The sequence below is a fragment of the Schistocerca nitens genome, chromosome 3 (assembly GCF_023898315.1).
Source record: "Schistocerca nitens isolate TAMUIC-IGC-003100 chromosome 3, iqSchNite1.1, whole genome shotgun sequence".
Classification (NCBI taxonomy): domain Eukaryota; kingdom Metazoa; phylum Arthropoda; class Insecta; order Orthoptera; family Acrididae; genus Schistocerca; species Schistocerca nitens.
This window is the reverse complement of record NC_064616.1, coordinates 665,424,229-665,445,526: the sequence shown is the minus strand read 5'-3', so window position 1 is coordinate 665,445,526 and position 21,298 is coordinate 665,424,229. Positions and strand designations below refer to the sequence as shown.

At 39.1% G+C, this 21,298-nt stretch overlaps 1 protein-coding gene across 2 annotated transcripts in view; it reads right to left on the bottom strand.

The window, feature by feature from the left end:
* Positions 1-19,493, bottom strand: part of LOC126248627 (sorting nexin-7-like) — a 144,933-nt gene extending 125,440 nt beyond the window's left edge. For both annotated transcript variants that reach the window (XM_049949798.1, XM_049949797.1), the window contains exons 1-3: positions 19,299-19,493; positions 19,036-19,191; positions 18,853-18,963 (exon numbers count right to left, since the gene is read on the bottom strand). In XM_049949798.1, the coding sequence (XP_049805755.1) occupies positions 18,853-18,963; positions 19,036-19,191; positions 19,299-19,427 (396 nt within the window). In that variant the 5' untranslated portion in view covers positions 19,428-19,493. The remainder of the gene's footprint in view (positions 1-18,852; positions 18,964-19,035; positions 19,192-19,298) is intronic.
* Positions 19,494-21,298: the final 1,805 nt, after the last annotated feature.

Genomic DNA, 21,298 nt, shown 5'->3' with positions numbered 1-21,298 from the left:
TTGTAAAATAGGGCTCAGGAAGCCAAAACTCTAGAATTAGGGGAAAAAACATGTGAGTCAGCTCCCAAGAGCAACTATTCGGCACCAAGTACAGTTATGTAAGCAGATCTATGAAATAGTGTAGAGGAGAGTCAGAGGGAAAATTCAGGATGAATTTTTTGAAATAGGGGAAAAATGCTGCACAGCAAAATAGTTTAATTGGGCAGGCTTAAAATGTTGTTAAAGTTCTAACCGGCAAGCTCGAAGCAGCATAAGTTAATGCCAATCATTATGTGAACACGGCTCGCCGCCGATAGAACAGAATTCTGAACTGGGCTGGCAGAAATGCAAGCACTACTGTGTTACTTCAAACATTGAGATACCACCACATAATGTCACTGCCCAAGCACTGCTACAAAACCATACACAGACAGGAAAGACCAACCTCAGTGACCCAGAATCATTACCGAACTTATCACAGCAATCCAAGTAGTGGTCACGGGTCCAATAATAGGGACAAATATGCTCATACAACAAGAGCCACTACATCACAGATGCAGGCTTGACCCATTAAACAGAGATGCTTTCGGAGCTCAAGAACACATTCTGTCATGCAGCCATTCTGTCCATGTTGCTAAAACCAGAGAGAATGATAGTCTGTTGAGTTTCAGTGGAACTATGAAATGCTGATCTATGATGGCTAGCCTGCTACTTGCTTGCTATCTTCAACACCAAGAATCAGTCAACCTGATGCATATCACAGCTGTGGTCTGCCACTGTTACCCACTTGGACATGATGGACGGTAAGACAGGTGAGCAGCCAGCCCTCCTGGGTCATCACAGATGATCTACAAGCTGCCATCTTCGCAGTGACCACGTGAGGTGCATTCCCACCATCCCTTGGCCAACTTGTGAACATCTGCTGCCGTCTTGGTTGATCCCTAGTGGGTGACCAGGGCCGAGTCTTCATGACAACCGGCATCCTGGATCACAGTCGGCAGTCTCCACCTGAGCACCTGACAGGCAGTCTTCGAAAGCATTGAGATGGTAGCCACACTGAGTCATTGCAGTATGTCTGGGTGGGCTGTGCCTTTCTCGTGCCACTACTGTCACCAGCAAAGGATGCAGCCATGGTACTGACCTGCCGTAACAGCATCATGACTCGCTGACAAGGATCAGCATTCCTTCACGGCACGTGCAACCGCTCTTGGCCACTTTCTACAGCTCTGATGACAGTTATACCTTTGTAAACTCTGCTCGGCCAGCAAAACTTATTACAGATAACGTTACAGCATAGACACGTCTGGGTATGCACTAGACCATTCAGCCTCACTCTTCCCTCAATCTCCTGATAACTGCACATCTCCAGATTCATGTCACTAACACATGAATAAAGTTTCACTGGTTGTTCAATTGTCAAGCAACATTTCTAAAATAAAAAAATGTATTAATATATAGTCTTTTCTTGCCTTTCCCGATTACCAGAAATAGTTTATACTGTGATGCAACTCAAGCAATTTAGCCTTAGGTTGCATTTGAAGTCAGGAGATAGAGGACAAGACCACCCCATAATGTACACATCCAGACAGCTTAATAGAGCAGGAATGAATTATTCAGCAAATGAGAAAGAAAAGCTTGCATTAGTATATGGTTTAACTTATTTCAGACATTATTTATGCAAATGATATTTTAGCATAACAACTGATCATGCAGAACTCAAATGGTTATAAGGATTTACGGATTCAACTAGCAGATTAGTTGGGTGTTTGTTGCATATCAATGAGTTTGATTTTGAAGTAATACATCATCCAGGGAAGTCACACACAGAGGGTCTAAACCACAAAATAAGCACCACGGAATGGGTTGGCATAAACGAGGATGAGTGGAAGGGAGCACAGAGCAATGACTTATACTGTCAGCTGTTCAGACAGTTGCAATTCAGTATGAAAAACAAGAGTGCTGTACAGAAAGATGAGATGCAGGTTACACACAGTAGTACCAGTGGAGTTTAGAAACGAGGTATTGAGACCTGTGACTATTTTAGCCTGACACATTGGTTGAAGGGCAACAGAAGACAGAGCAGTGCAACATTATTGCTGGTGAATAACGTGTGGACAGTACATCAACTATATTCCTTGTGTGCAAAGGGCAGAGCTCAGTCACCAGTGGATTATGCAATAAAGGTCACCAGAGGCAGATAAGACATTTCAAATGATTGGAATGGATATCCTTGGGCCATTTGTCCGCACACCAGCAGGAAACAATAACGTACTGACAATAATTGATCATTTTTCATGTTCCACTTCTATGATAGGCTTACCAAACCAGTAGTCAGAAACAGCAGCACATGTGATGGTGAACCAGTGACTATTAAAATTCTGAATACCTGAAACAGTAATAACTGACCAAGGGACAAATTTTATGCCCAATTTTACAAGGCACTTATGCCAGTTAATGTGCATTAACAAACCTCAGACCAGTGTTTTACATCCACAGGAAAACTATCTAACAGAGTGAGTCCATCGTACAACAGCAAAAATTTTAAGCTACTACGTTCACTCACATCATATTGACCGAGATACTCTGCATCCATACAACACAGGGGCTTATATTTTTAAAAATCTATGAATGTACAGGGTTATCCCCTAATGAGGTGGTCTTTGGCCAGAAGATGCCTTCCCCTTTTGAGTTTTGTAAGCCTCCCTAAGGAAAGGCTAGTTCACCAGAGAAAAAAATTCTCTAAAAGTACAAATTACTTGGTGACAAGTTGAAAAAGATGAACAGCACAGCTTTGGAATGACTAGACAGAGCCCATATTAATAAAGAAGTGTTACTGAAGTATCACATAGCCCAGTAGGTTATGATGACCAACCCATGTGTACCAAAAAGAAAGACAGTTTATGACACATTATCACGGTCTGTTTCAGGTGACAAATGTCTGACTGTAACTTCCAGCTCACCCCACAATAGTTCGTGTCAGTTGTGTTCATCCTTTTAAGGGAACCACAGAGATGCTGCTACCACTGTCAGCAGTGTCACAGAAGGAGGAAGGGGAATATCTTGAGAAAAGGGCAAAAAGGAAAAGGTTAGGCAAGAAAAGCAAGGCAGTCCTGCAGTTACCACAACTGCACATCATTATACAATCAAACCACAAGCAAGAATAATAAACAACAGAATTTACTCTTCCTTAGGGAATACGATATTCGACCACAGGACAATAGGCAGTTCAGGCTTCGCGATCTGGATTAAAAAGAAAAGGAACACAGAAAGCTTTGTCATGATAAGTCTACTATGCTGTTGCAGGCATGTCCTCTAAAAGGTGGTGTCTTATTTACATAGCAACCTTACATGATAATGTCAGACCATCAGCAGACCGTAAGGTTAGATGGTAATATTTGGGCACTAGAGAATGAAATCCCGCATTTACAAAGACACATCTGACAAATTACAATGCACGATAAACAACAGGGTCAATGATATGCAGGGAGTGTATCAGTTGCTGCAGTCATCTTCTGTATGACTACAAAGGCAGCTTCTTTAGGCTACAGTTATGGCTCATGAGTGCAACAAAGAAAGAGGTTTGCTACAGACAGGCAATCGAATCTTGGAAACAGTTTTTGGAACAGCCAATGCGGAGGACATACATAAGATTAGCATGTACACGCAGATGAAGATGGTAATCAGGAAACAGTGGACATACGCACTACTTAGCTCAATAGTCTGAAAAAAGATATAGGCCTTGCAAACAATAGCAGACAGCTGTGCACCTAGGCAGCAACACTTATGTCTCACATTCAGGCAACAACAGGTACAATGAATTATGGCTTGGGTACATTTAGGGGCCGCCTGGGTAACATAGACACCCAGCTAGTGATTGCAAAATTACTCTGCAGCCCTGCAGCCACAGCATTACCGTTGCACACACTGAGACCACATAACTACCAGAAGCGCTACTACACACTGTTCATGAGCATTTAGCACCAACACTACTATCACCAGATCAATTCCTGGACAGATAATGGAAAATCATAACAGAAGTATCCACTCCATCACAACTACTAACAACAGTAAGGGAAGAATTTTCATCTTTATTCTATTGTATGGCCACAGTTACTAGCCCACACGTACACGTCCACTTGAAAATTAATATTCAAATACCATTAACTTGTAAGAAGTGTAGAATTGAGTGGTATGCTCTCCATGCATAGCCTGAGGGGAAGAAAGCACTTGAAAAAATGCACAAAATACTTTTGGTTACCCTGGACAGAGAATGCCATACCCTGGTCATCACACAGGAATTGCTACATTGTGGGGCCAGGCCAATAACCACTTGCCGTCAAAACAGGTACATACCATTCACAGGTCATATGAGTTTACCTTGTTTTATCCACAAAAATTTGTGACAAAATGCCTGAAGGAAAAAAAAAATTACAGACAAAACAGAATTTTTCCGAAGAACTGAACTATACTGGTTATACTTTGTAGCACACCAGTCATCATTCAACATCTACATCGATACTCTGCAATCTGCTGTACGGCACGTGGTGGAGGTTACCCCTCCCATTTTCTCTTCTCTTATCTTCGTGGTCCTTACATGCAGAGTATGCCGAAGGCAGCAGAATCATTCTGCATTCAGCTTCAAATGCGGTTCTCTAAATTTTATCAATACTGTTCCTCGAAAAGAATGTTGCCTTCCCTCCAGGGAAGTTCCCGAAGTATGTCCATAACAATTCTGTGTTGTTCAAACCTAACACTAACAAATCCAGCAGCTCATCTCTGAATTGCTTCGATGTCTTCCTTTAATCCAACCTGGTGTGGACCCAAACACTCTAGCAGTACTCAAGAGTAGGTTGCACAAGCATCCTATATGTATCTCCTTTACAGACAAACCACATTTTCCCAAAATTCTCTCAATAAACTGAAGTCAGCCATTCACTTTCCCTACCACAGTCCTCACATGCTAACTACATTTCATATTGTTTTGCAAATGTTACGGCCAGATACTTAACCCTTTAACACTCACAATACTCGACGTCGTTCTGTGGTTGACAAATGGTGGCTAAAAATTTGGACACTTCCACTACAGTCGAATATCTCTGCAAAGACCCATTAGATTTTAACCTTATCATCTACGATACTGCACCCAAACGTTCTGTGGTTGAATATGTAGCCACTTTTGTTGAGGACAATCGTCTCTAGTTAGTGCTGCCACCTATCGGAAATGTGGATAACTATTTGTCCACTGTTCACTCCCGCCACTTGGGGTGATGCCTATGTCGATGTTACATAGAAAACATTTAAAAATGTGGAGCAGACACTCTATTTATGAATTATATGCTGCTGTATGTATACAGACGACGTCCTCACGAAAGTTATAATGTCATTTCCAGTGTTACGTTGATAGAATAGTAAAAAATTGTTGTGTGTGCTGTCAAGTGTTAATGTTTATGAAAATCTGTGTACTTCTCAGAACAAATAACAGTAACAACTTCAGTTTCTGAAGTAAACTTTTGGCTGCTTACAGTATAGGATCATCGTGTCCATTCATTACTGTGTATAGGTGTTTCTTACACTCTGCGCTAACAAGTTATGGACATAAATAGATCACTCGATTGAACTAAGGCAGTATGGCTTTACAGCTACTTCATCATGTTGTGACTTTCCGTGTATTTGTATCAAATCATGGATTCTTATGTACACTTTGTATTATGTGCAACGCAGTTATGTTATTCAAAGGCTCTGTTCTCATTTGTCTCACAGACTGTCCAGAAATTATTATATGGCAGCTGAACTGGAGAATCTCAGTGATGAAGCCAGAAATTGTTTTCTTTAAGGGATCAGTGATGATCAAGCTTTCGACTCAGATTTAGAAGGTGATGGTGATGGTGATGCAGACAATGTCACCAATATCACTGTAGGCAGTGTCCGAACAAGACCGCCAGCTGCCAGTGACGATCAGTGTGAGCCAATTCTCGCCACTGTACTGCACGACATGGAAGTAGTGGATTCAAATAGTGACTGTGGAGAAGAAATAGCACCTGACCTTTCTCAAGACAGTGCAATTAGAACTCGGGAAGATGTTCCTGATACTATTAATGATGGTTCTGGTGATGAAAACAATATTACTTTTCATTTCTCAAAAACTGCAGCAGTCCTCAAACATTTTCCTCATTTCATTTCACTCAGCCACATGGGCCAAATGTTCCAGTTGATTTATCATCACCACTACAGATTTTTCTAGCATGTATAGGACCAATGGTGGAAACAATGGTGAAAGAGTCAAATTTGTATGCTCATCAGAGAGGTGTTGACTTATATCTTTCTGTTGCTGAACTGAAGGCATTCCTTGGGGTATTGGGAGTGATGGGATGCCATGTTTTACCAAATTTTAGGCTCTACTGGTCAGTTGGTGCCGATTTTAGTGTGCCAAGAATTTCTAAGGTAACGTCACTGAAGAGTTTCTCAAAATTATAAGAAACCTTCATCTCAATGATAATGAAAAAATACCACAAAGAGGTAAAGAAGACTTTGACAAGTTGTACAAGGTAAGGCCATTGGTAAACCATCTGAGTAAGATTAACAAAAGTGTTTTCAATCCTAGTTGGTACTTGTCTGCAGAGGAGTGCACGGTAGGTTTCAAAGGTAGGTTCTCTTTGAAACAATATATGCCCCTGAAGCCTGTCAAGTGTGGGTTCAAAGTATGGGCATTGTCTTGTGCAGTCACAGAGTTTTTCTTAGCATTTCAGGTATATGAAGGGAACAGTGCAGGAATTAATACATTTACTTTAGGTGAAGGAGTAGTGATAAGGTTGACAAGTGAGTTCCAATCAAATGGTTACTGTGTCGTCTTTGACAGCTTTTTTTCAACTATACCATTGTTTCAAAATCTACTTTCACAGGGCATGTTTGCATGTGGAACTATGCAGACAAACAGAAAATTTTATCCAAAACATATTTTGCGCAAAAAATGGGAGAGAGTGATTTTGCTGCAGCAAGAGAGGTATCAGCCTGTAAACAGAGGGAAAGAGGCAAAAAACTGATGTAATTGGATCAAATATGCACAATCCAAGTGCACAGACAGTTGTTGGAAGGAGGGAAAAGTCAGGGGAGAAAGAAGACATTCCATGCCCTTTGTGTATACATGAATACAACAAATATATGGGGGGTTCAAATGGCTCTGAGCACTATGGGACTTAACTTCTGAGGTCATCAGTCCCATAGAACTTAGAACTACTTAAACCTAACTAACCTAAGGACATCACACACATCCATGCCAGAGGCAGGATTCGAACCTGCGACCGTAGCGGTCGCGCGGCTCCAGACTGTAGCACCTAGAACCGCTCAGCCACTCCGGCCGGCGTATGGGGGGTGTCTACCTGTTTGACCAACTTATGTCTTGCTACTGTATTTCCTGGAAGTATAGGAGATGGTGGATGAAAGTGTTCTCCTTTCTCATAGATTCTGCTATTGTTAACGCGTACATTATATACAAGACAACTATGCAACTGTCAACATTTAGAGAAAAGCCAATGACACATTTGAGGTTCCACAGGCTGCTTGCAGATGAGCTGATTTGAAGTTATAGCAGTAAAGTTCAGAAAGGGAGAAGACCAAATGTTGTAGTAACAAGTTCAAGTTACAAGATAAAAAAGAAGAGTGGCAGAGCTATAAGATCATTGCTGCAATTTACTAATGTTGGGGAGCATTTACCAGTCAGAGGTAGTTGCAAAAGATGTGCTTACTGCAGCACAAACAAAGCTGTCAAAAGGTCTACCATTATCTGCAAAACCTGTGAAGTGGAATTGTGTTTAGATTGTTTTGTACCATTTCATGGTTAGTTTTCTTTGGCATTTTTCATGTGTTGTGATAAATTCAGTGTAGTGTCAAGAGACATTGTTTTGAAATACTAATTGTATGGTTAAGTTTACATGAAATTTCATTCGACAATTAAGCAATGTATTCTTTATACTGAATAAATAAACCAAAATGAGTAATGCATAGTTCAGAAGGTTTCCATATATTTAGCCACTTACTATGTGTCACTTTAAGGGAACAGTGGCCAAATATTATGCCACCAAATAGTGAGATAACTAGAAATAATATTCACTAGAAAATTACAGCTTATGGTACCCCGAGTAACTTAGAATTAAATCTCCCAAAAACAGTCTCTCTGAATTAAAAAAAAATAATTTGCCCATTAGCCTCCAAGCCTTAAAGGGTTAAACAATGTGTCTGTGTCATGCAGGACACAACTAATGCTGTATCTGAACATTACAGGTTTGTTTTTCCTACTCATCCGTATTAACTTATATTTTTCTACATTTGTAGTAAGTTACTATTCATCACACCAACTACAAATTTTGTCTAAATCGTCTTGTATCCTCGTACAGTCAACTGCGACACCTTACTGTACCCCATAGCATCACTAGCTAACAACTGCAAACTACTGCCCAACTGGTACACCAAATCATTTATGTATATCTCGAATAATAGCAGTCCTATCACACTTCCCTGGAGCACTGCTTATGATACACTTGTCTCTAATGAACACTTGCCGTCAAGGACAACATACTGGGTTCTACAACTTAAGAAGTCTTTGGGCCACTCACATATTTGTGAAGCTATTCCATACATTTGTACCTGCTTTAACAGCCTGCAATGGGGCACCACTTTTCAAATTCTTTCTGTAAATCTAGAAGTATGGATGCTGCCTGTCACCCTTCATCCATAGTTCGCAATATATCACGTGAAAAAGGGACAAGTTGCGTTTCACACAAGCAATGCTTTCTAAAACCATGCTGATTTGTGGACATAAGATTCTTGGTCTCAAGCAAATTTATTATATTCGAACTGAGAATGTGTTCAAAGATTCTGCAGCACACTGATGTTGCGTATATTGGTCCATAATTTTGCGGGTCCATTGTTTTGCCCTTCTTATACACAGGAGCCACCTGCACTTTTTTCCAATCACTTGGGACTTTGCCTTGGGCGAGAGATTCATGATAAATGAAAGCTAGGTATGGAGCCAAATGCTGTAGAGTGCTCTTTGAAAAAGAAAATTGGGATTCCATCCAGACCTGGTGACTTGTTTGCTTTCAACTCTTTCAGTTGTTTATCTATTGGGTGGTTGGTTGTTTGGGGAAGGAGACCAGACAGCGCGGTCATCGGTCTCATCGGATTAGGGAAGGAAGTCGGCCGTGCCCTTTCAGAGGAACCATCCCGGCATTTGCCTGGAATGGTTTATCTATTCCAAGGATGCTTATTACTATGTTTTCCATATGGGAGCCTGTTCGATGGTCAAATAATGGTACTTTTGTACGATTTTCCCGTGTGAAAAATTTCTTTACTTCTTTATACCTGTTACAAACAAGGTCGACCTTGTGGCACACTGTGTATTGAACTACAATGTTGGGGTTGTTCATGTCACCCAATGTGATATATCCAGACCCACCTTCCCATTACCTGCCACCATTACACAACTACCATCCTGAATGTAGCCCACACATTGATTTGTGCATCTGACCTACCCGTTGAAATTTTACCCACAGAAAACCGAATTTACCTAAATCACACATTAGATCTGACTCTGCTTGCCTTCCCAGACCAAATGTTTGCTGCACAAATAAGATTGCATATCAATGGAACACTTTTTAGACCACATATAAAAACTACCATACTAAGCATCATCAGCTAGTAAGCTATTCATTTTTTCTCTACAACCAATAGTTTCTGTACTGCAAGGATTAGAAAAATCATAATTATCAAAACTATCGTTTTAACAGTTTAAAATTAATGATCATCTTTAAATGAAGTGGGTTAAAAACAAATATTAAATGTGCAGTAGAGTTACACCGGGTGATCAAAAAGTCAGTATAAATTTGAAAACTTAATAAACCACGGAATAATGTACATAGAGAGGTAAAAATTGACACACATGCTTGGAATGACATGGGTTTTATTAAGATGGCGCTCCATCCCATGTTGCTAGACGCGTGAAAGATCTCTTGCGCGTGTCGTTTGGTGATGATCGTGTGCTCAGCCAGCACTTTAGTCATGCTTGGCCTCCCAGGTCCCCAGACCTCAGTCCGTGCCATTATTGGTTTTGGGGTTACCTGAAGTCGCAAGTGTATCGTGATCGACCGACATCTCTATGGATGCTGAAAGATAACATCTGACGCCAATGCCTCACCATAACTCCGGACATGCTTTACAGTGCTGTTCACAACATTATTCCTCGACTACAGCTATTGTTGAGGAATGATGGTGGACATATTGAGCATTTCCTGTAAAGAACTTCATCTTTGCTTTGTATTACTTTGTTATGCTAATTATTGCTATTCTGATCAGATGAAGTGCCATCTGTCTGACACTTTTTGCACTTTTGTATTTTTTTTTTTTTTTCTAATAAAACCCCATGTCATTCGAAGCATGTGTGTCAATTTGTACCTCTCTATCTACATTATTCCGTGATTTATTCAGTTTTCAAATTTATACTGACTTTTTGATCACCCGGTATTAAGGGATAAATTGGGTTCCAGGGACGTAATAGAGCGGAGTGGAGGGGGTAGGAGTACAATGGATGGTAGGTCCACAAACTGAAGATCAAGAAGGTGATTTCTCACTACATCGTAAGAAGCAACTACACAATGTTTCACAAAGTTGTAACGACCCTCCACAGCGCGTCCCATGAATCACTGGTGATGCAGTGTTTAGACATGCTCTCGGGGTGTTTATTTTCCACAAAATACTTTAACAGTGCGTGGAAGGCAAGTACGAGTTTTTCATAACACAAACACAAGACATGCATATGGACAGAATCTACATAAATCCCTGCACAGTGCTCAACAGTGATGGAGTGGAAATTGATTCTTAGTCATCTGTACAGCTGCTGTAATGTTCTTCCGGAGAAGTCAGTTTGCCCACCATGAAAGCTGCTCACTTTTCAGTTTACAGACAGCCTATACTTCCCCAGCGTTTTTTCTGTACAGTTCTCTTATCTGAGTACACAAAATAACTTCACTGAGCTTTTGTTTACACAGTGGAGCTTTTTTCAATTCATTAAGTAAGTACTTATTTACGGTTGCTATGTGTAAGAAAGCTTAACTGTTGGAACTGTCAACTGTCCACCACCCTGAAAAGCCTGTCCCAAGTGTACCATGCTGTCAATATCTATTCAACAATGTTGATATCATTGTCTCCACTGTCTTTATCTGAAATATTTTTCACAGCGCTAGGGATATCAAATTCATCACCTCAGTCTCAGCTCTCTCAACATCCGAAGACACCCAGAGGCTTCAATCATCTCCCTCTGAAATGGAAGTAGTTCATCTAGGTATTCTAGAACTCCAGGTATTTCAACATAATTCAGGCAATGCATTAAAGTAGATTACTGTTCTAGACTAACATGGCCAGCCCCATTCCATCATAGACATTCACCTATCTTTGAAGACGTAGTACGGTGGTGTGGTAAGTGGCTCCACTAGGTGCAGTCAACTCTGCAGTATTCCTGACTGGAAAAGATTTATGCAGTCTACCAGTAACACAATGGTGAACTAAGTGCAGTACCTCGCTGATCACCACCAAGTGACTATAACCCAATTATATGGCTTCACAATTCAATGTGCTGTCAGTAGAAAGCAGGAAAGTGCCACATTTACCTATCCAATCCCCGTCGCACAAACACTACAAAGGTCACCGACAGTATCACATTTACAAATTATACACTCCTCAGCCATTTTTATAGGGATGTATTATACATAAAAGCTCACTCAACAACTGCAAAGAAGTACTCTTTTAATAAAATGAAAATAACTCCACTACATAAACATGTGCTCAGTGAAGTTGTTTTGCCTATTCAAATAAGAGAACGGGACAGGATATGCTCGGGAGGTATAGTCTATCTGTCCGCAAACTGAAAATCAAGTCGTGCTCATGGTGCAGGAAGTCGCGTTTCTCAGAAGAACACTAAAGCTGCTGTACAGTATATCTAAAAATCAATTTCCTCTAGAGCAGTGTATAACAGTGTGCAGAGATTTATGTAGATTCTGTCATTGTGTGTTCTTACATTAGCATAATTAGTAACTGATACCTGCATTCTATCTAGTGTTCAGGCATTTTATGAAAAACAAACACCCTCCAGATGAAATAAAATATCTGACAGACAGCAGTAATAGCTTCAAAAATAAATTAAGATCATATCTCCCTGACAACTCCTATACCATATATGAATTCTTGAATAGAAATAGATAAATCTATAAATACAGTATATGCATTTTGTGCCATTTAAGGGAATGGGGTAAATAATATAAATATTAATCTTTAACTCTGTGTGTGTGTGTGTGTGTGTGTGTGTGTGTGTGTGTGTAAAAAAATCTTGTTTCATATGTGCATTTCTTGTGCACTTGACATGTTCCACCTCATAATGGCTACTGTACTGTGCAATTGATCAATGGAACATGCAACCAACTAAGAAACATTCTGCATTGCCAGTGATTCATAACGCACACTGTGGAGGGTCAGTATAACTTTGTTAAATATCATGTAGTTGCTTCTTGTGATCTGGGGGGGGTGGGGGGGGGGTAGGTATAAATCACCTGCATATCTTCAGAAGAAAGGATCAGTTTATAGCACACATTCTGAGACACCAACAGATCGCCAAATTAGTACTGGAGGAAAGTGCGAGGGGTAAAAATTGTATAGGGAGATGAAGAGATGAGTACATTAAGCAGATTCGGAAGGATATAAGTTGCAGTAGTTATTTGTAGATGATGAGGCTTGCACAGGATACAGTAGCATGGTGAGCTGCATCAAACCAGTCTTTAGACTGAAGATCACATCAACATCTCCAGCTCACATACCTATGAAGAAGGGAAGTGCATGACCGCAATCTGGCAACCTAACTTCCCTTGCACTTTTATTCCACACATGCCACTCCCCTCCAACCAGTTACACCCCCAGAACACAATTTATCCCTTAATATAGCTCTACTGCATATAGATGTGGTACCCATACTTAATATTCATTTTTAAGGCAATACATTAAAGATAAACAATTTTTAATGATATGTGATTTTCCCAACCCCTGTGATGTGGAAACTATTAGCCCTAGAGAAAAAATGAATAGCAGCCTTTTGGCAGGAAATTGAATGCAATTCAAAAGAAAGTTATGTAATAGCTTCTCCGAAAACTGCCCTGTCACACACTTGTGCACAATATACAAATTGTTCACATCCTGTACAGGCAAAATTATGTATAGACAAATGCTGCAAATTAAGGTACTGGCAGAATAATAAACTGACTGAAGAAACCTCACGGTAGCAAAGAACAGCTCATCACAGATTGTCATACTAATTTAGCAAATAAAGAACTTAACGTGTTTAGGATCTGCAATTTTTAAAAAGAAGGATTTAGTCCTGTTTTGCACACATGGCTTACTAAAATCCAGTAGATTTATAAGATAAACCGTTCAATCACCAACATACTTATTTGAAAATAACATTATGGAATTGTCAAAAATAACCCAGTAAAAGTTATGGCAGCAATATGTGTTAATGAAAATCTTCTGTCCATACTACCATTACGATACTCTGAACAGTAGAAAATAAAAATTTCTACATTTACTGGAACCTCAGCATAAAAACCTATAAGACACCCTGATGCAAGCAACCAATAAAATGTGCCAACTTGCTTTGTATACCTTGCTGTATACAACACACAGCATTTGCAAATTGCCTGCAATGAGAAGATGGAAAGAAACAGGGATCTCGCAGGTGAAAGAAAAGCCGTGTGGGAACAATAATTCAAGTTGTAATATTGGACTCTGGCACTATCCCAAGGCAAACTATAGAGTCTACATCACCTAGAACTTGTTATTTAATGTGTTGACTACCACAGGAATGGAGATGCATGTTTAATCGCCAGTCCAGGGTAGCTCATGACATAAGGCGTGAGGCTCTGCAGTGGCCGTCTGCGTCAGTTGACATGTTACACTGTCATTTTATCAATACCGTGTAAAAATGAGTAGCTAATAACAGCAACAAATGCCTTCAGGATGAAATACCACATAAAAAGTTTGGTTCCAGTGAACAACACAAGCCACAAATGCAGTCATGTGTTACGTAACTGGCATCTGATATTTTGTTTGTATGTTTCAGTTATGTCATTTGTGTGTTTTTACAACATGCCATTAATTACTTTGGGTGGTTGATAACATTGTGTTTGATACTAGAGCTGTGCAGATCCACTGGCAATAGCATGTGCATATAAGATTGTAATACTGCCATTCATTATTCATTCTCTCTCTCTCTCTCTCTCTCTCTCTCTCTCTCTCTCTCTCTCTCTCTCTCGTGGTCATGACAGATGATCTGTAGTGTAATCTGAGGTTTAGATTTGGTTGTGAGTTGAAGCCAACAAATGTGTTTATGTAAAAATCCAATTATTTATCGAGACAGTAATGAGACTGAGCTGCAGCATTGTCTAAGGCTTAGGTTAGATTGTAAGGTGACAGTTTGGTTGAGACTTCGCAAACCCAATAAAGTGTCATGACAGTCTGTTTATATTTCACGTATTCCATTGTTACAATTACATCCCTGGTTAAAACCTATTTTTCACTGTGGCCTTATATTTTCCAGTCTTTAACATGTTTCAAGGTGTTAATAACATCTCCATCCAAAATCCCCTATTACCAAGGTGATCCCATTAGTTTTTCAGCTTTTGCTTTACTAATGTTTTCATATTGCTAGTGAGACCATCATTTATTCATTTCTTGAGGTTTTTTTTCTCTGCCATGTCCATTACATCATCAGTCTTTCAGTGCAGTATTACCTTGTTTACTAATCCGAAATATACCTAGATGAAATAACTGCCCACAACCAGCTTGTGAAAATTTTTGATTGCATTCTTAGTTTCTGTTTCACCTGCAGAAAAAACTATGTTGTTATGAAATCAAATATACAACATAAAATGTTTATTTCATGAAAGTTGTTAATGTCTGTAACAGGATCAGTTATTGAAAGTAAATTGTCTGAGAACAGTTTCAGTAATAGTTACCAACCACAATATAATATTACACTGCAGTTACTGACAAATTATTCTCAAACAAAAGAACTTTATTGTTTCTTTAGAAAACCACAAAACATTATTTTTGCAGCTGATGGAGAGTGTAATAATACAATGAAATGTTACTGGGGATTCAAATCACACAGTCTGGTACTGTTCACAACACTATCAGCCGCCTTACAGGATTGACAACAAACATTCTTTCACTGCAGAGTACGAGATATGAAGTATGTCCATATACTATCTCCAAAACTTTCATTCTTGCAAAAAAGATGTATACATGAACAAATGTGGAGGCAAAGTGCTTTACTTCCTTACACACACCTCCACATCACTCGAGAATCATAAGGGAGTGGTTTTCCTGCAGAACAGTGTGGCATGATAGACTATACACCACATGCTAGCCACATTATGGCAGCCATCACAGATGCCAGTAGTAGTCCACAGTCTACGGCAATGAATGACAGTACAGTTTTAAACTTCATTTACATACTTAAAGTACAAGCACTTTATTAATGAGCCATGAGACCATGCTACAGTACAGCATTCCTGAGTACATGGTATGAAGGTGGGAAAAAACAGTATTCAGTTTAGAACAGTGAAGTAGTCAACACACGACGAAATTTTTTTTATGTGGAGTAATTGAAAAAATGAAGCTGCCTACCATCAAGCTATTTTATTTTCAACGTTTGTTGCCATAATATTACCAATTCTATAAAATAGAGCAATTTAATTCATCCTGCATTCAAATAAGAGTATGCTTTATGATTTCATCTTGAGTTAAATGGAATTAATAATATATGATGAAGAGTGTGTGTAAACTACTACAGCTGTGGTCCAGGGTTCATAAGCATGCTTGGGTGAGGCTCTGTCCATACCTTTTTACCAACATGCAAGCCAACTGCATCAAGCTCTAGACATTTTGTTTGGTTCCCAAATGACTATTCCATATGGGTGGTTCCAAACAATTTCTCTTGCATACCACATAAAGCTGCAGGACAATTATGAAACATGTGGCACTAACAGCTTGCTGCAATATTACAGGTGTCAGGTCAAAATCCTTAGTGCTGATACAGATGCAAGGCTAGACCATGTGCAGTGCAACCATACATAACTAAACAGCAGCATTTGAAACCAACACAACACCAATAAACACTGTAGTCACCAGCAAAGAATATTAGTGTGCTAGCACAGGACAGGATATCAATTTCACACCTTAGATCTCTATGGACAGACAAGGATTTGAAACCTAATCCTCTTCAATGTGAATCTGTTGTCTTAACTGAACACTGTCACTTGATACATGCAGCGGAGGCAGCAGAATGTCTGCAGTGTCCTTTGGATATTCTACAGCAACATACTTCTCTGCAATTCACAGTTAATTCTCTATTGTTCCACACTAACAGCAAACAGGGAAGAACAAACACTTAAATCATTCTGAGGAAGCTGCAATTTATTTTATTACAATAACTCCTCCTGTCAGCAGGCACTATTTCCACATTTGGAGGAGAAATTTGTTGATTGAAATGTTGTGAAAAGATCTCACTGCAATGAAAAATACCTTTGTTTTAATGACTGTCAACCAAACTCATTTATATCTGACATCCCCCCCCCCCCTTGTGATAATGCAGAATGAGCTGCCCTCCTTTGACTTTTTCTGTGTCTTCCATCAATCCTATCTAGTAAAGATCCCATACAGCACAGCAATGCTCTAGCGGAGGTTGAACAAGCTTAGTGTAGGCAGTCCCTTTAGCAGACCTGTTGCATCTTCTAAGTGTTTGACCAATAAATCAGTCTTTAGCTAGCTTTCCCCACAACATTAACTATGTGAGAGTTCCAATTCAAGTTATTTGTACACTGGTTCTCTAAATTTATGCACTAGGTTTTCAAGAGGACATCACTGACCAACTGAATCAAATTCCCTGAGCACCTCTGTTATACATTTGTGCAGATGTATTGACTTATCCATCCTAGAGGTGTGTGCTTAAAGTTTTTCAGTGTTCACTGCCACTCACACTTTAAAGGACTTAACACTTTAGGCCTCCTACAAATCAAGAGTTTTGTCACACTAGACTTAAGTTTCCTTTACAGAACTTTATAAGAACCATTGAAATAAATCTGACTTTCATCCACCTTCCCAGCTACTGATTTCATATTTTCATTTAATTTTCTATCGCTTCCTAGTCCTATAATCAGATTTTTAAACTACCGGAGAAGTCCTAGAATTTTACCGCTAATTTTGTAATACTATCTGCTTCTGTTTGGACATTACACTTAAATGATCCACAGCTGCCATTCATTACATCAAGTGCAAACAGCGACCAAATTTCAATGCATTGCCTTACAATCATACAGTGTGTTGACATTATGTGCTATCTGTATACACAGAGCATTAGCAGTCCTATTACACTTTCTGGCAGCAAACTCCATGTCACTTTTTTTCTGTTGAAAAGGTTGCTGTCCAGTGTAACATACCAGTTTCCAACTGATAAATATTCTTTGAGTCAATCACATATTTGTGCTGATCTTGCACATCAATTTAGTATAGTGGCAAATGTCTTCCAGAAATTAAGGAAGACAATCTATCTGTTCACCTACAGCTACTGTTTGCATGATTATCTTGTATAATTACTGCATTCGGTTTTCCCCCAATTCTTAGAGAAAAGCTTTTCCTTTAGAAACATTATCATCTTAAGGGCACAGAATACACACTAGGAGTCTGCAAGAGATGGATGTTAGCAACACTGGTCTAAAATTCAGTGTACCTGTGTTCTGTTACACAATAGTAAAATGAGCACTTTTTGGTTTACTGTATATATCTAACATCTAAGACTGTGGATGATAAAGTCCTCAGATCAATGTATTATGGACTTGTCTTCCCACATTTGTCTTATTCAGTTCATATATGGGGAAATGCATAAGCTGGCTACCTAAAAAGAATATTCACAATTCAGAAAAGGGCAGTGAGATGCATTGCAAAAATACCACCAAGACAAACCTGTAGGCAAGCTTTTGTACACTATAATATTATGACAGTATATTCACTGTACATATACCAAAGCATAATGGCGGTAAGGTCAAGTGATAAACACCTCCTAAATAAAGATGTACACAAACACGGTACAAGAGGAAATGAAAATTACTACAGATAAACAGAAATCTAAAACTGTCTATGACTGCCCCAGAAGAAGCAGGCAAAAGGTTTTTTTAATAAACTCCCCAAAATCATTAAGAAAGAAACAGATCTAAAATGTTTTAAAAATCATTTGAAACTATATCTCACAGAGAAATGTATATACAGTTTGAGTGAATACTAAGATGGTGTTGAAATATATCATTACTGAAATGTACCTTTAAAAATTATCATTTCTGTATGTTGTTTGGATTTGTGTGTACATATAATGTGAAACATGTAAAACCTTTGTATGATTATGGACTATTTCTGTTTAATTATTTGTTTCATTTATATATAACGAAATCAAGTTTGACGTTAATAGGCTATTGTATGACACACCCAATACTCTCTGCTGGATTTTCAGCTTGAGACCATGGGCAAAGAATAAATAATAAAAGCTTACATTTCGCTATTTCTCATGCCAATCAAATACTTCAGCTAAAACTGATACAAAATCTCGTTTCTGGCGTGTGCTAACACACTATATGTTTATCGACAATAACATAACAGCCGATTTGTTGATTATGACTGCTTTATGTGATTAAACACTACAGAGATTGGGGACGTGTTTCGTCTTGACAAAGGCATAACTTACCGGTAACTACGGAAGTGTTATCCTGTAAGCATGATTTTTACACTTACTGGAATTAGATGAGTTGGAAACGCTTCAACCAGTTTCAGACGAAGCCAAACGAAATCATTGTACCTCCTCCTAACTACGTATTCCGTTTCCTCGTACTCTGTTCGCGTCGTCTGAAAAATGTTTCTATAAGTTATGCGCAACGTCAATGTCGCAGTTCAATACGCAATGTGTTGTTGACGTACCTTTGTTGTAATACGAAATGTTATGTATGTTTCCAGTGTGTCAAGGTGCTTCTGTGGATTATCAACTTTCACCAGCAAATCCCTTGTATCAACACCAAACTCTGACAATTCCTGGTCTGGCAGCGTTGAAAAGCTCTCAACTGATGGGGAAGCAACCTGAAAGGATTATGGAAGTTACTACTACGAAATATTTAGAGGGTCATTCAAAGCTTTTCTATGTGAGGCATATTTCGGCACATTATACTGAGATAATATGATCGTACCACGGAATCATCCAATGAAGAACTGTAATTAGACATGACATCTGTATCCCTGCTACACTGCCTCTGCAACATTAAGGACTTGCATTCGGATGACACGTCCAAAACAGCCGTATCGTCTATTTCTGACATTCTCCCTTTCCTCTCAATCAACACCGAAGCGCAAACTGTCAATTCCCATTTACACTTCCAATAGAGGTCAGGGTGGTAAGTCAATAGCCTAAGAAGTCTACAATCTTTGTTTCCACCTATGAACTTTGCTAAAGCAATGCAAAGAGTGCATGAAGGAACACGCATTCCCGGATGAAATCTTTCCCATAGCAAGGAGAAACATTTGTTCATGGAAATCGGAATAGATGCACATCGCTACAATGTAAACTAATATCCTGTGTTATTAAGTATGTTATCGTTTTCAGCAAATTTAGTTGAAGAGGCACACTGATGTAAAAGAAATAGACAAAGCATTCGCACAACATACATATTTCGTCCAAATGCAACAATGTGTATGTGCAGATGCGCAGATATCTGTGCATGTATTAGATCGCTGAAAATGTTGTATGTTCACACACAAGTTTCAATGTATTGCTCGACCGCCATCTACCGGCATAAAAAAGAAATCTCAATGGCAAGCGACTACACCCTTTTACTGTAAGTCTATATCATCTATTCAAAAATGGAGGAAATTCTATTACGGTCTGTGTTCGTAATTTGTGTTGCTGAAAATATGCAAACAAAATGCGAGAAACAGAAAAACAAAAAAAATGCTCTACATAGTGGCTACTTAAACGAAGGCGTTGTCGCGCATAAATTTACTTCACGTGTTGCAGGGCAAACTCCACGACTTGGGTACTTATTTTCGTATGGATTTAGAAATGTGTAGTTGTCTTTTGACTCTGACAAATCCTAGTAATGAAACTTGTATGAGGAAACAAATATCGCCATATGAGTGGCTGATGGTGAAGTTAAGATTCCTGGCAATAGGAGCTAGGCTACAAATATCTGCAATAGGAGCTAGGCTACAAATACCTAGGATTTGGTACTGCAATTTCGAATCAAGAATGAATAAAATCATACCCAATGCACTTGAACTACTTACGTTGTCCTGAAGGTTGATTTCATAAAAGAAAGTAAAATACTGTACCTCTATTCTGAAACGTTACAGATAATATTTCTACAGTTTTAGACTTGTTTGAAACACAGTATATTTTTAGAAGTTATATATGTGGCTACTGAGCTATAGTTCAGTTTGTTTCTATTTGAGATTTCCAATTCTCTGCCAGAAGCCTACCAGCAAGATTTTCCATCATCAGCTTAACATAATATTCTAACTGCACTCTTCCTTAGCACAAACAGAGCCTATCTTATTTTCTACACTCTCACAACTCACATTAAATTTGGAATACAACAGTACTGAGAGAAAGTGAGCTAGCAAGTCCCCCAAGACTAGACCGAAAAGATTTCACTACTTTGCTTGCTCTTTGCGATAAACAGCCGGCATCGAACTTTTTTTATGTAGTGTTTCCCTGTTTGCCAGCGGGTCACCCTCTTGGAATTTCTCTGTTAAAGAACCGTAAAAATATTTGCAAAGGTTGTGTTGAAGCGTCACATTCAGTGAGAATGTAGTTAATTCATTAGATAACAAATCAGAGGCCACTGGAATTCTGTGTGACCTGTCAAAAGCCTTTGAATGTGTGAATCACAACATTCTCTTAAGAAAATTACAATATTATAGTGACACTGGCAGTGCTGCAAAATGATTCGAGTCTTATGTAACTAACAGGAAACAAAGGGTGTCATTGCGAAATGCCTGTAGTGTAACCAATCAGTCTTCATCTGACTGTTAATTAATTACCTGTGGTCTTCCTCAAGCTCTCATGTTGGGTCCACTGCTTTTTCTTGTGTTAATTAATAGTCTCTTGTCTGTTACATTGCCAGATGCTAAGTTTATTTTGTTCAGAGATGATACAGACATTGCAATAAATGGCAACTCAAGCAGAGATTTA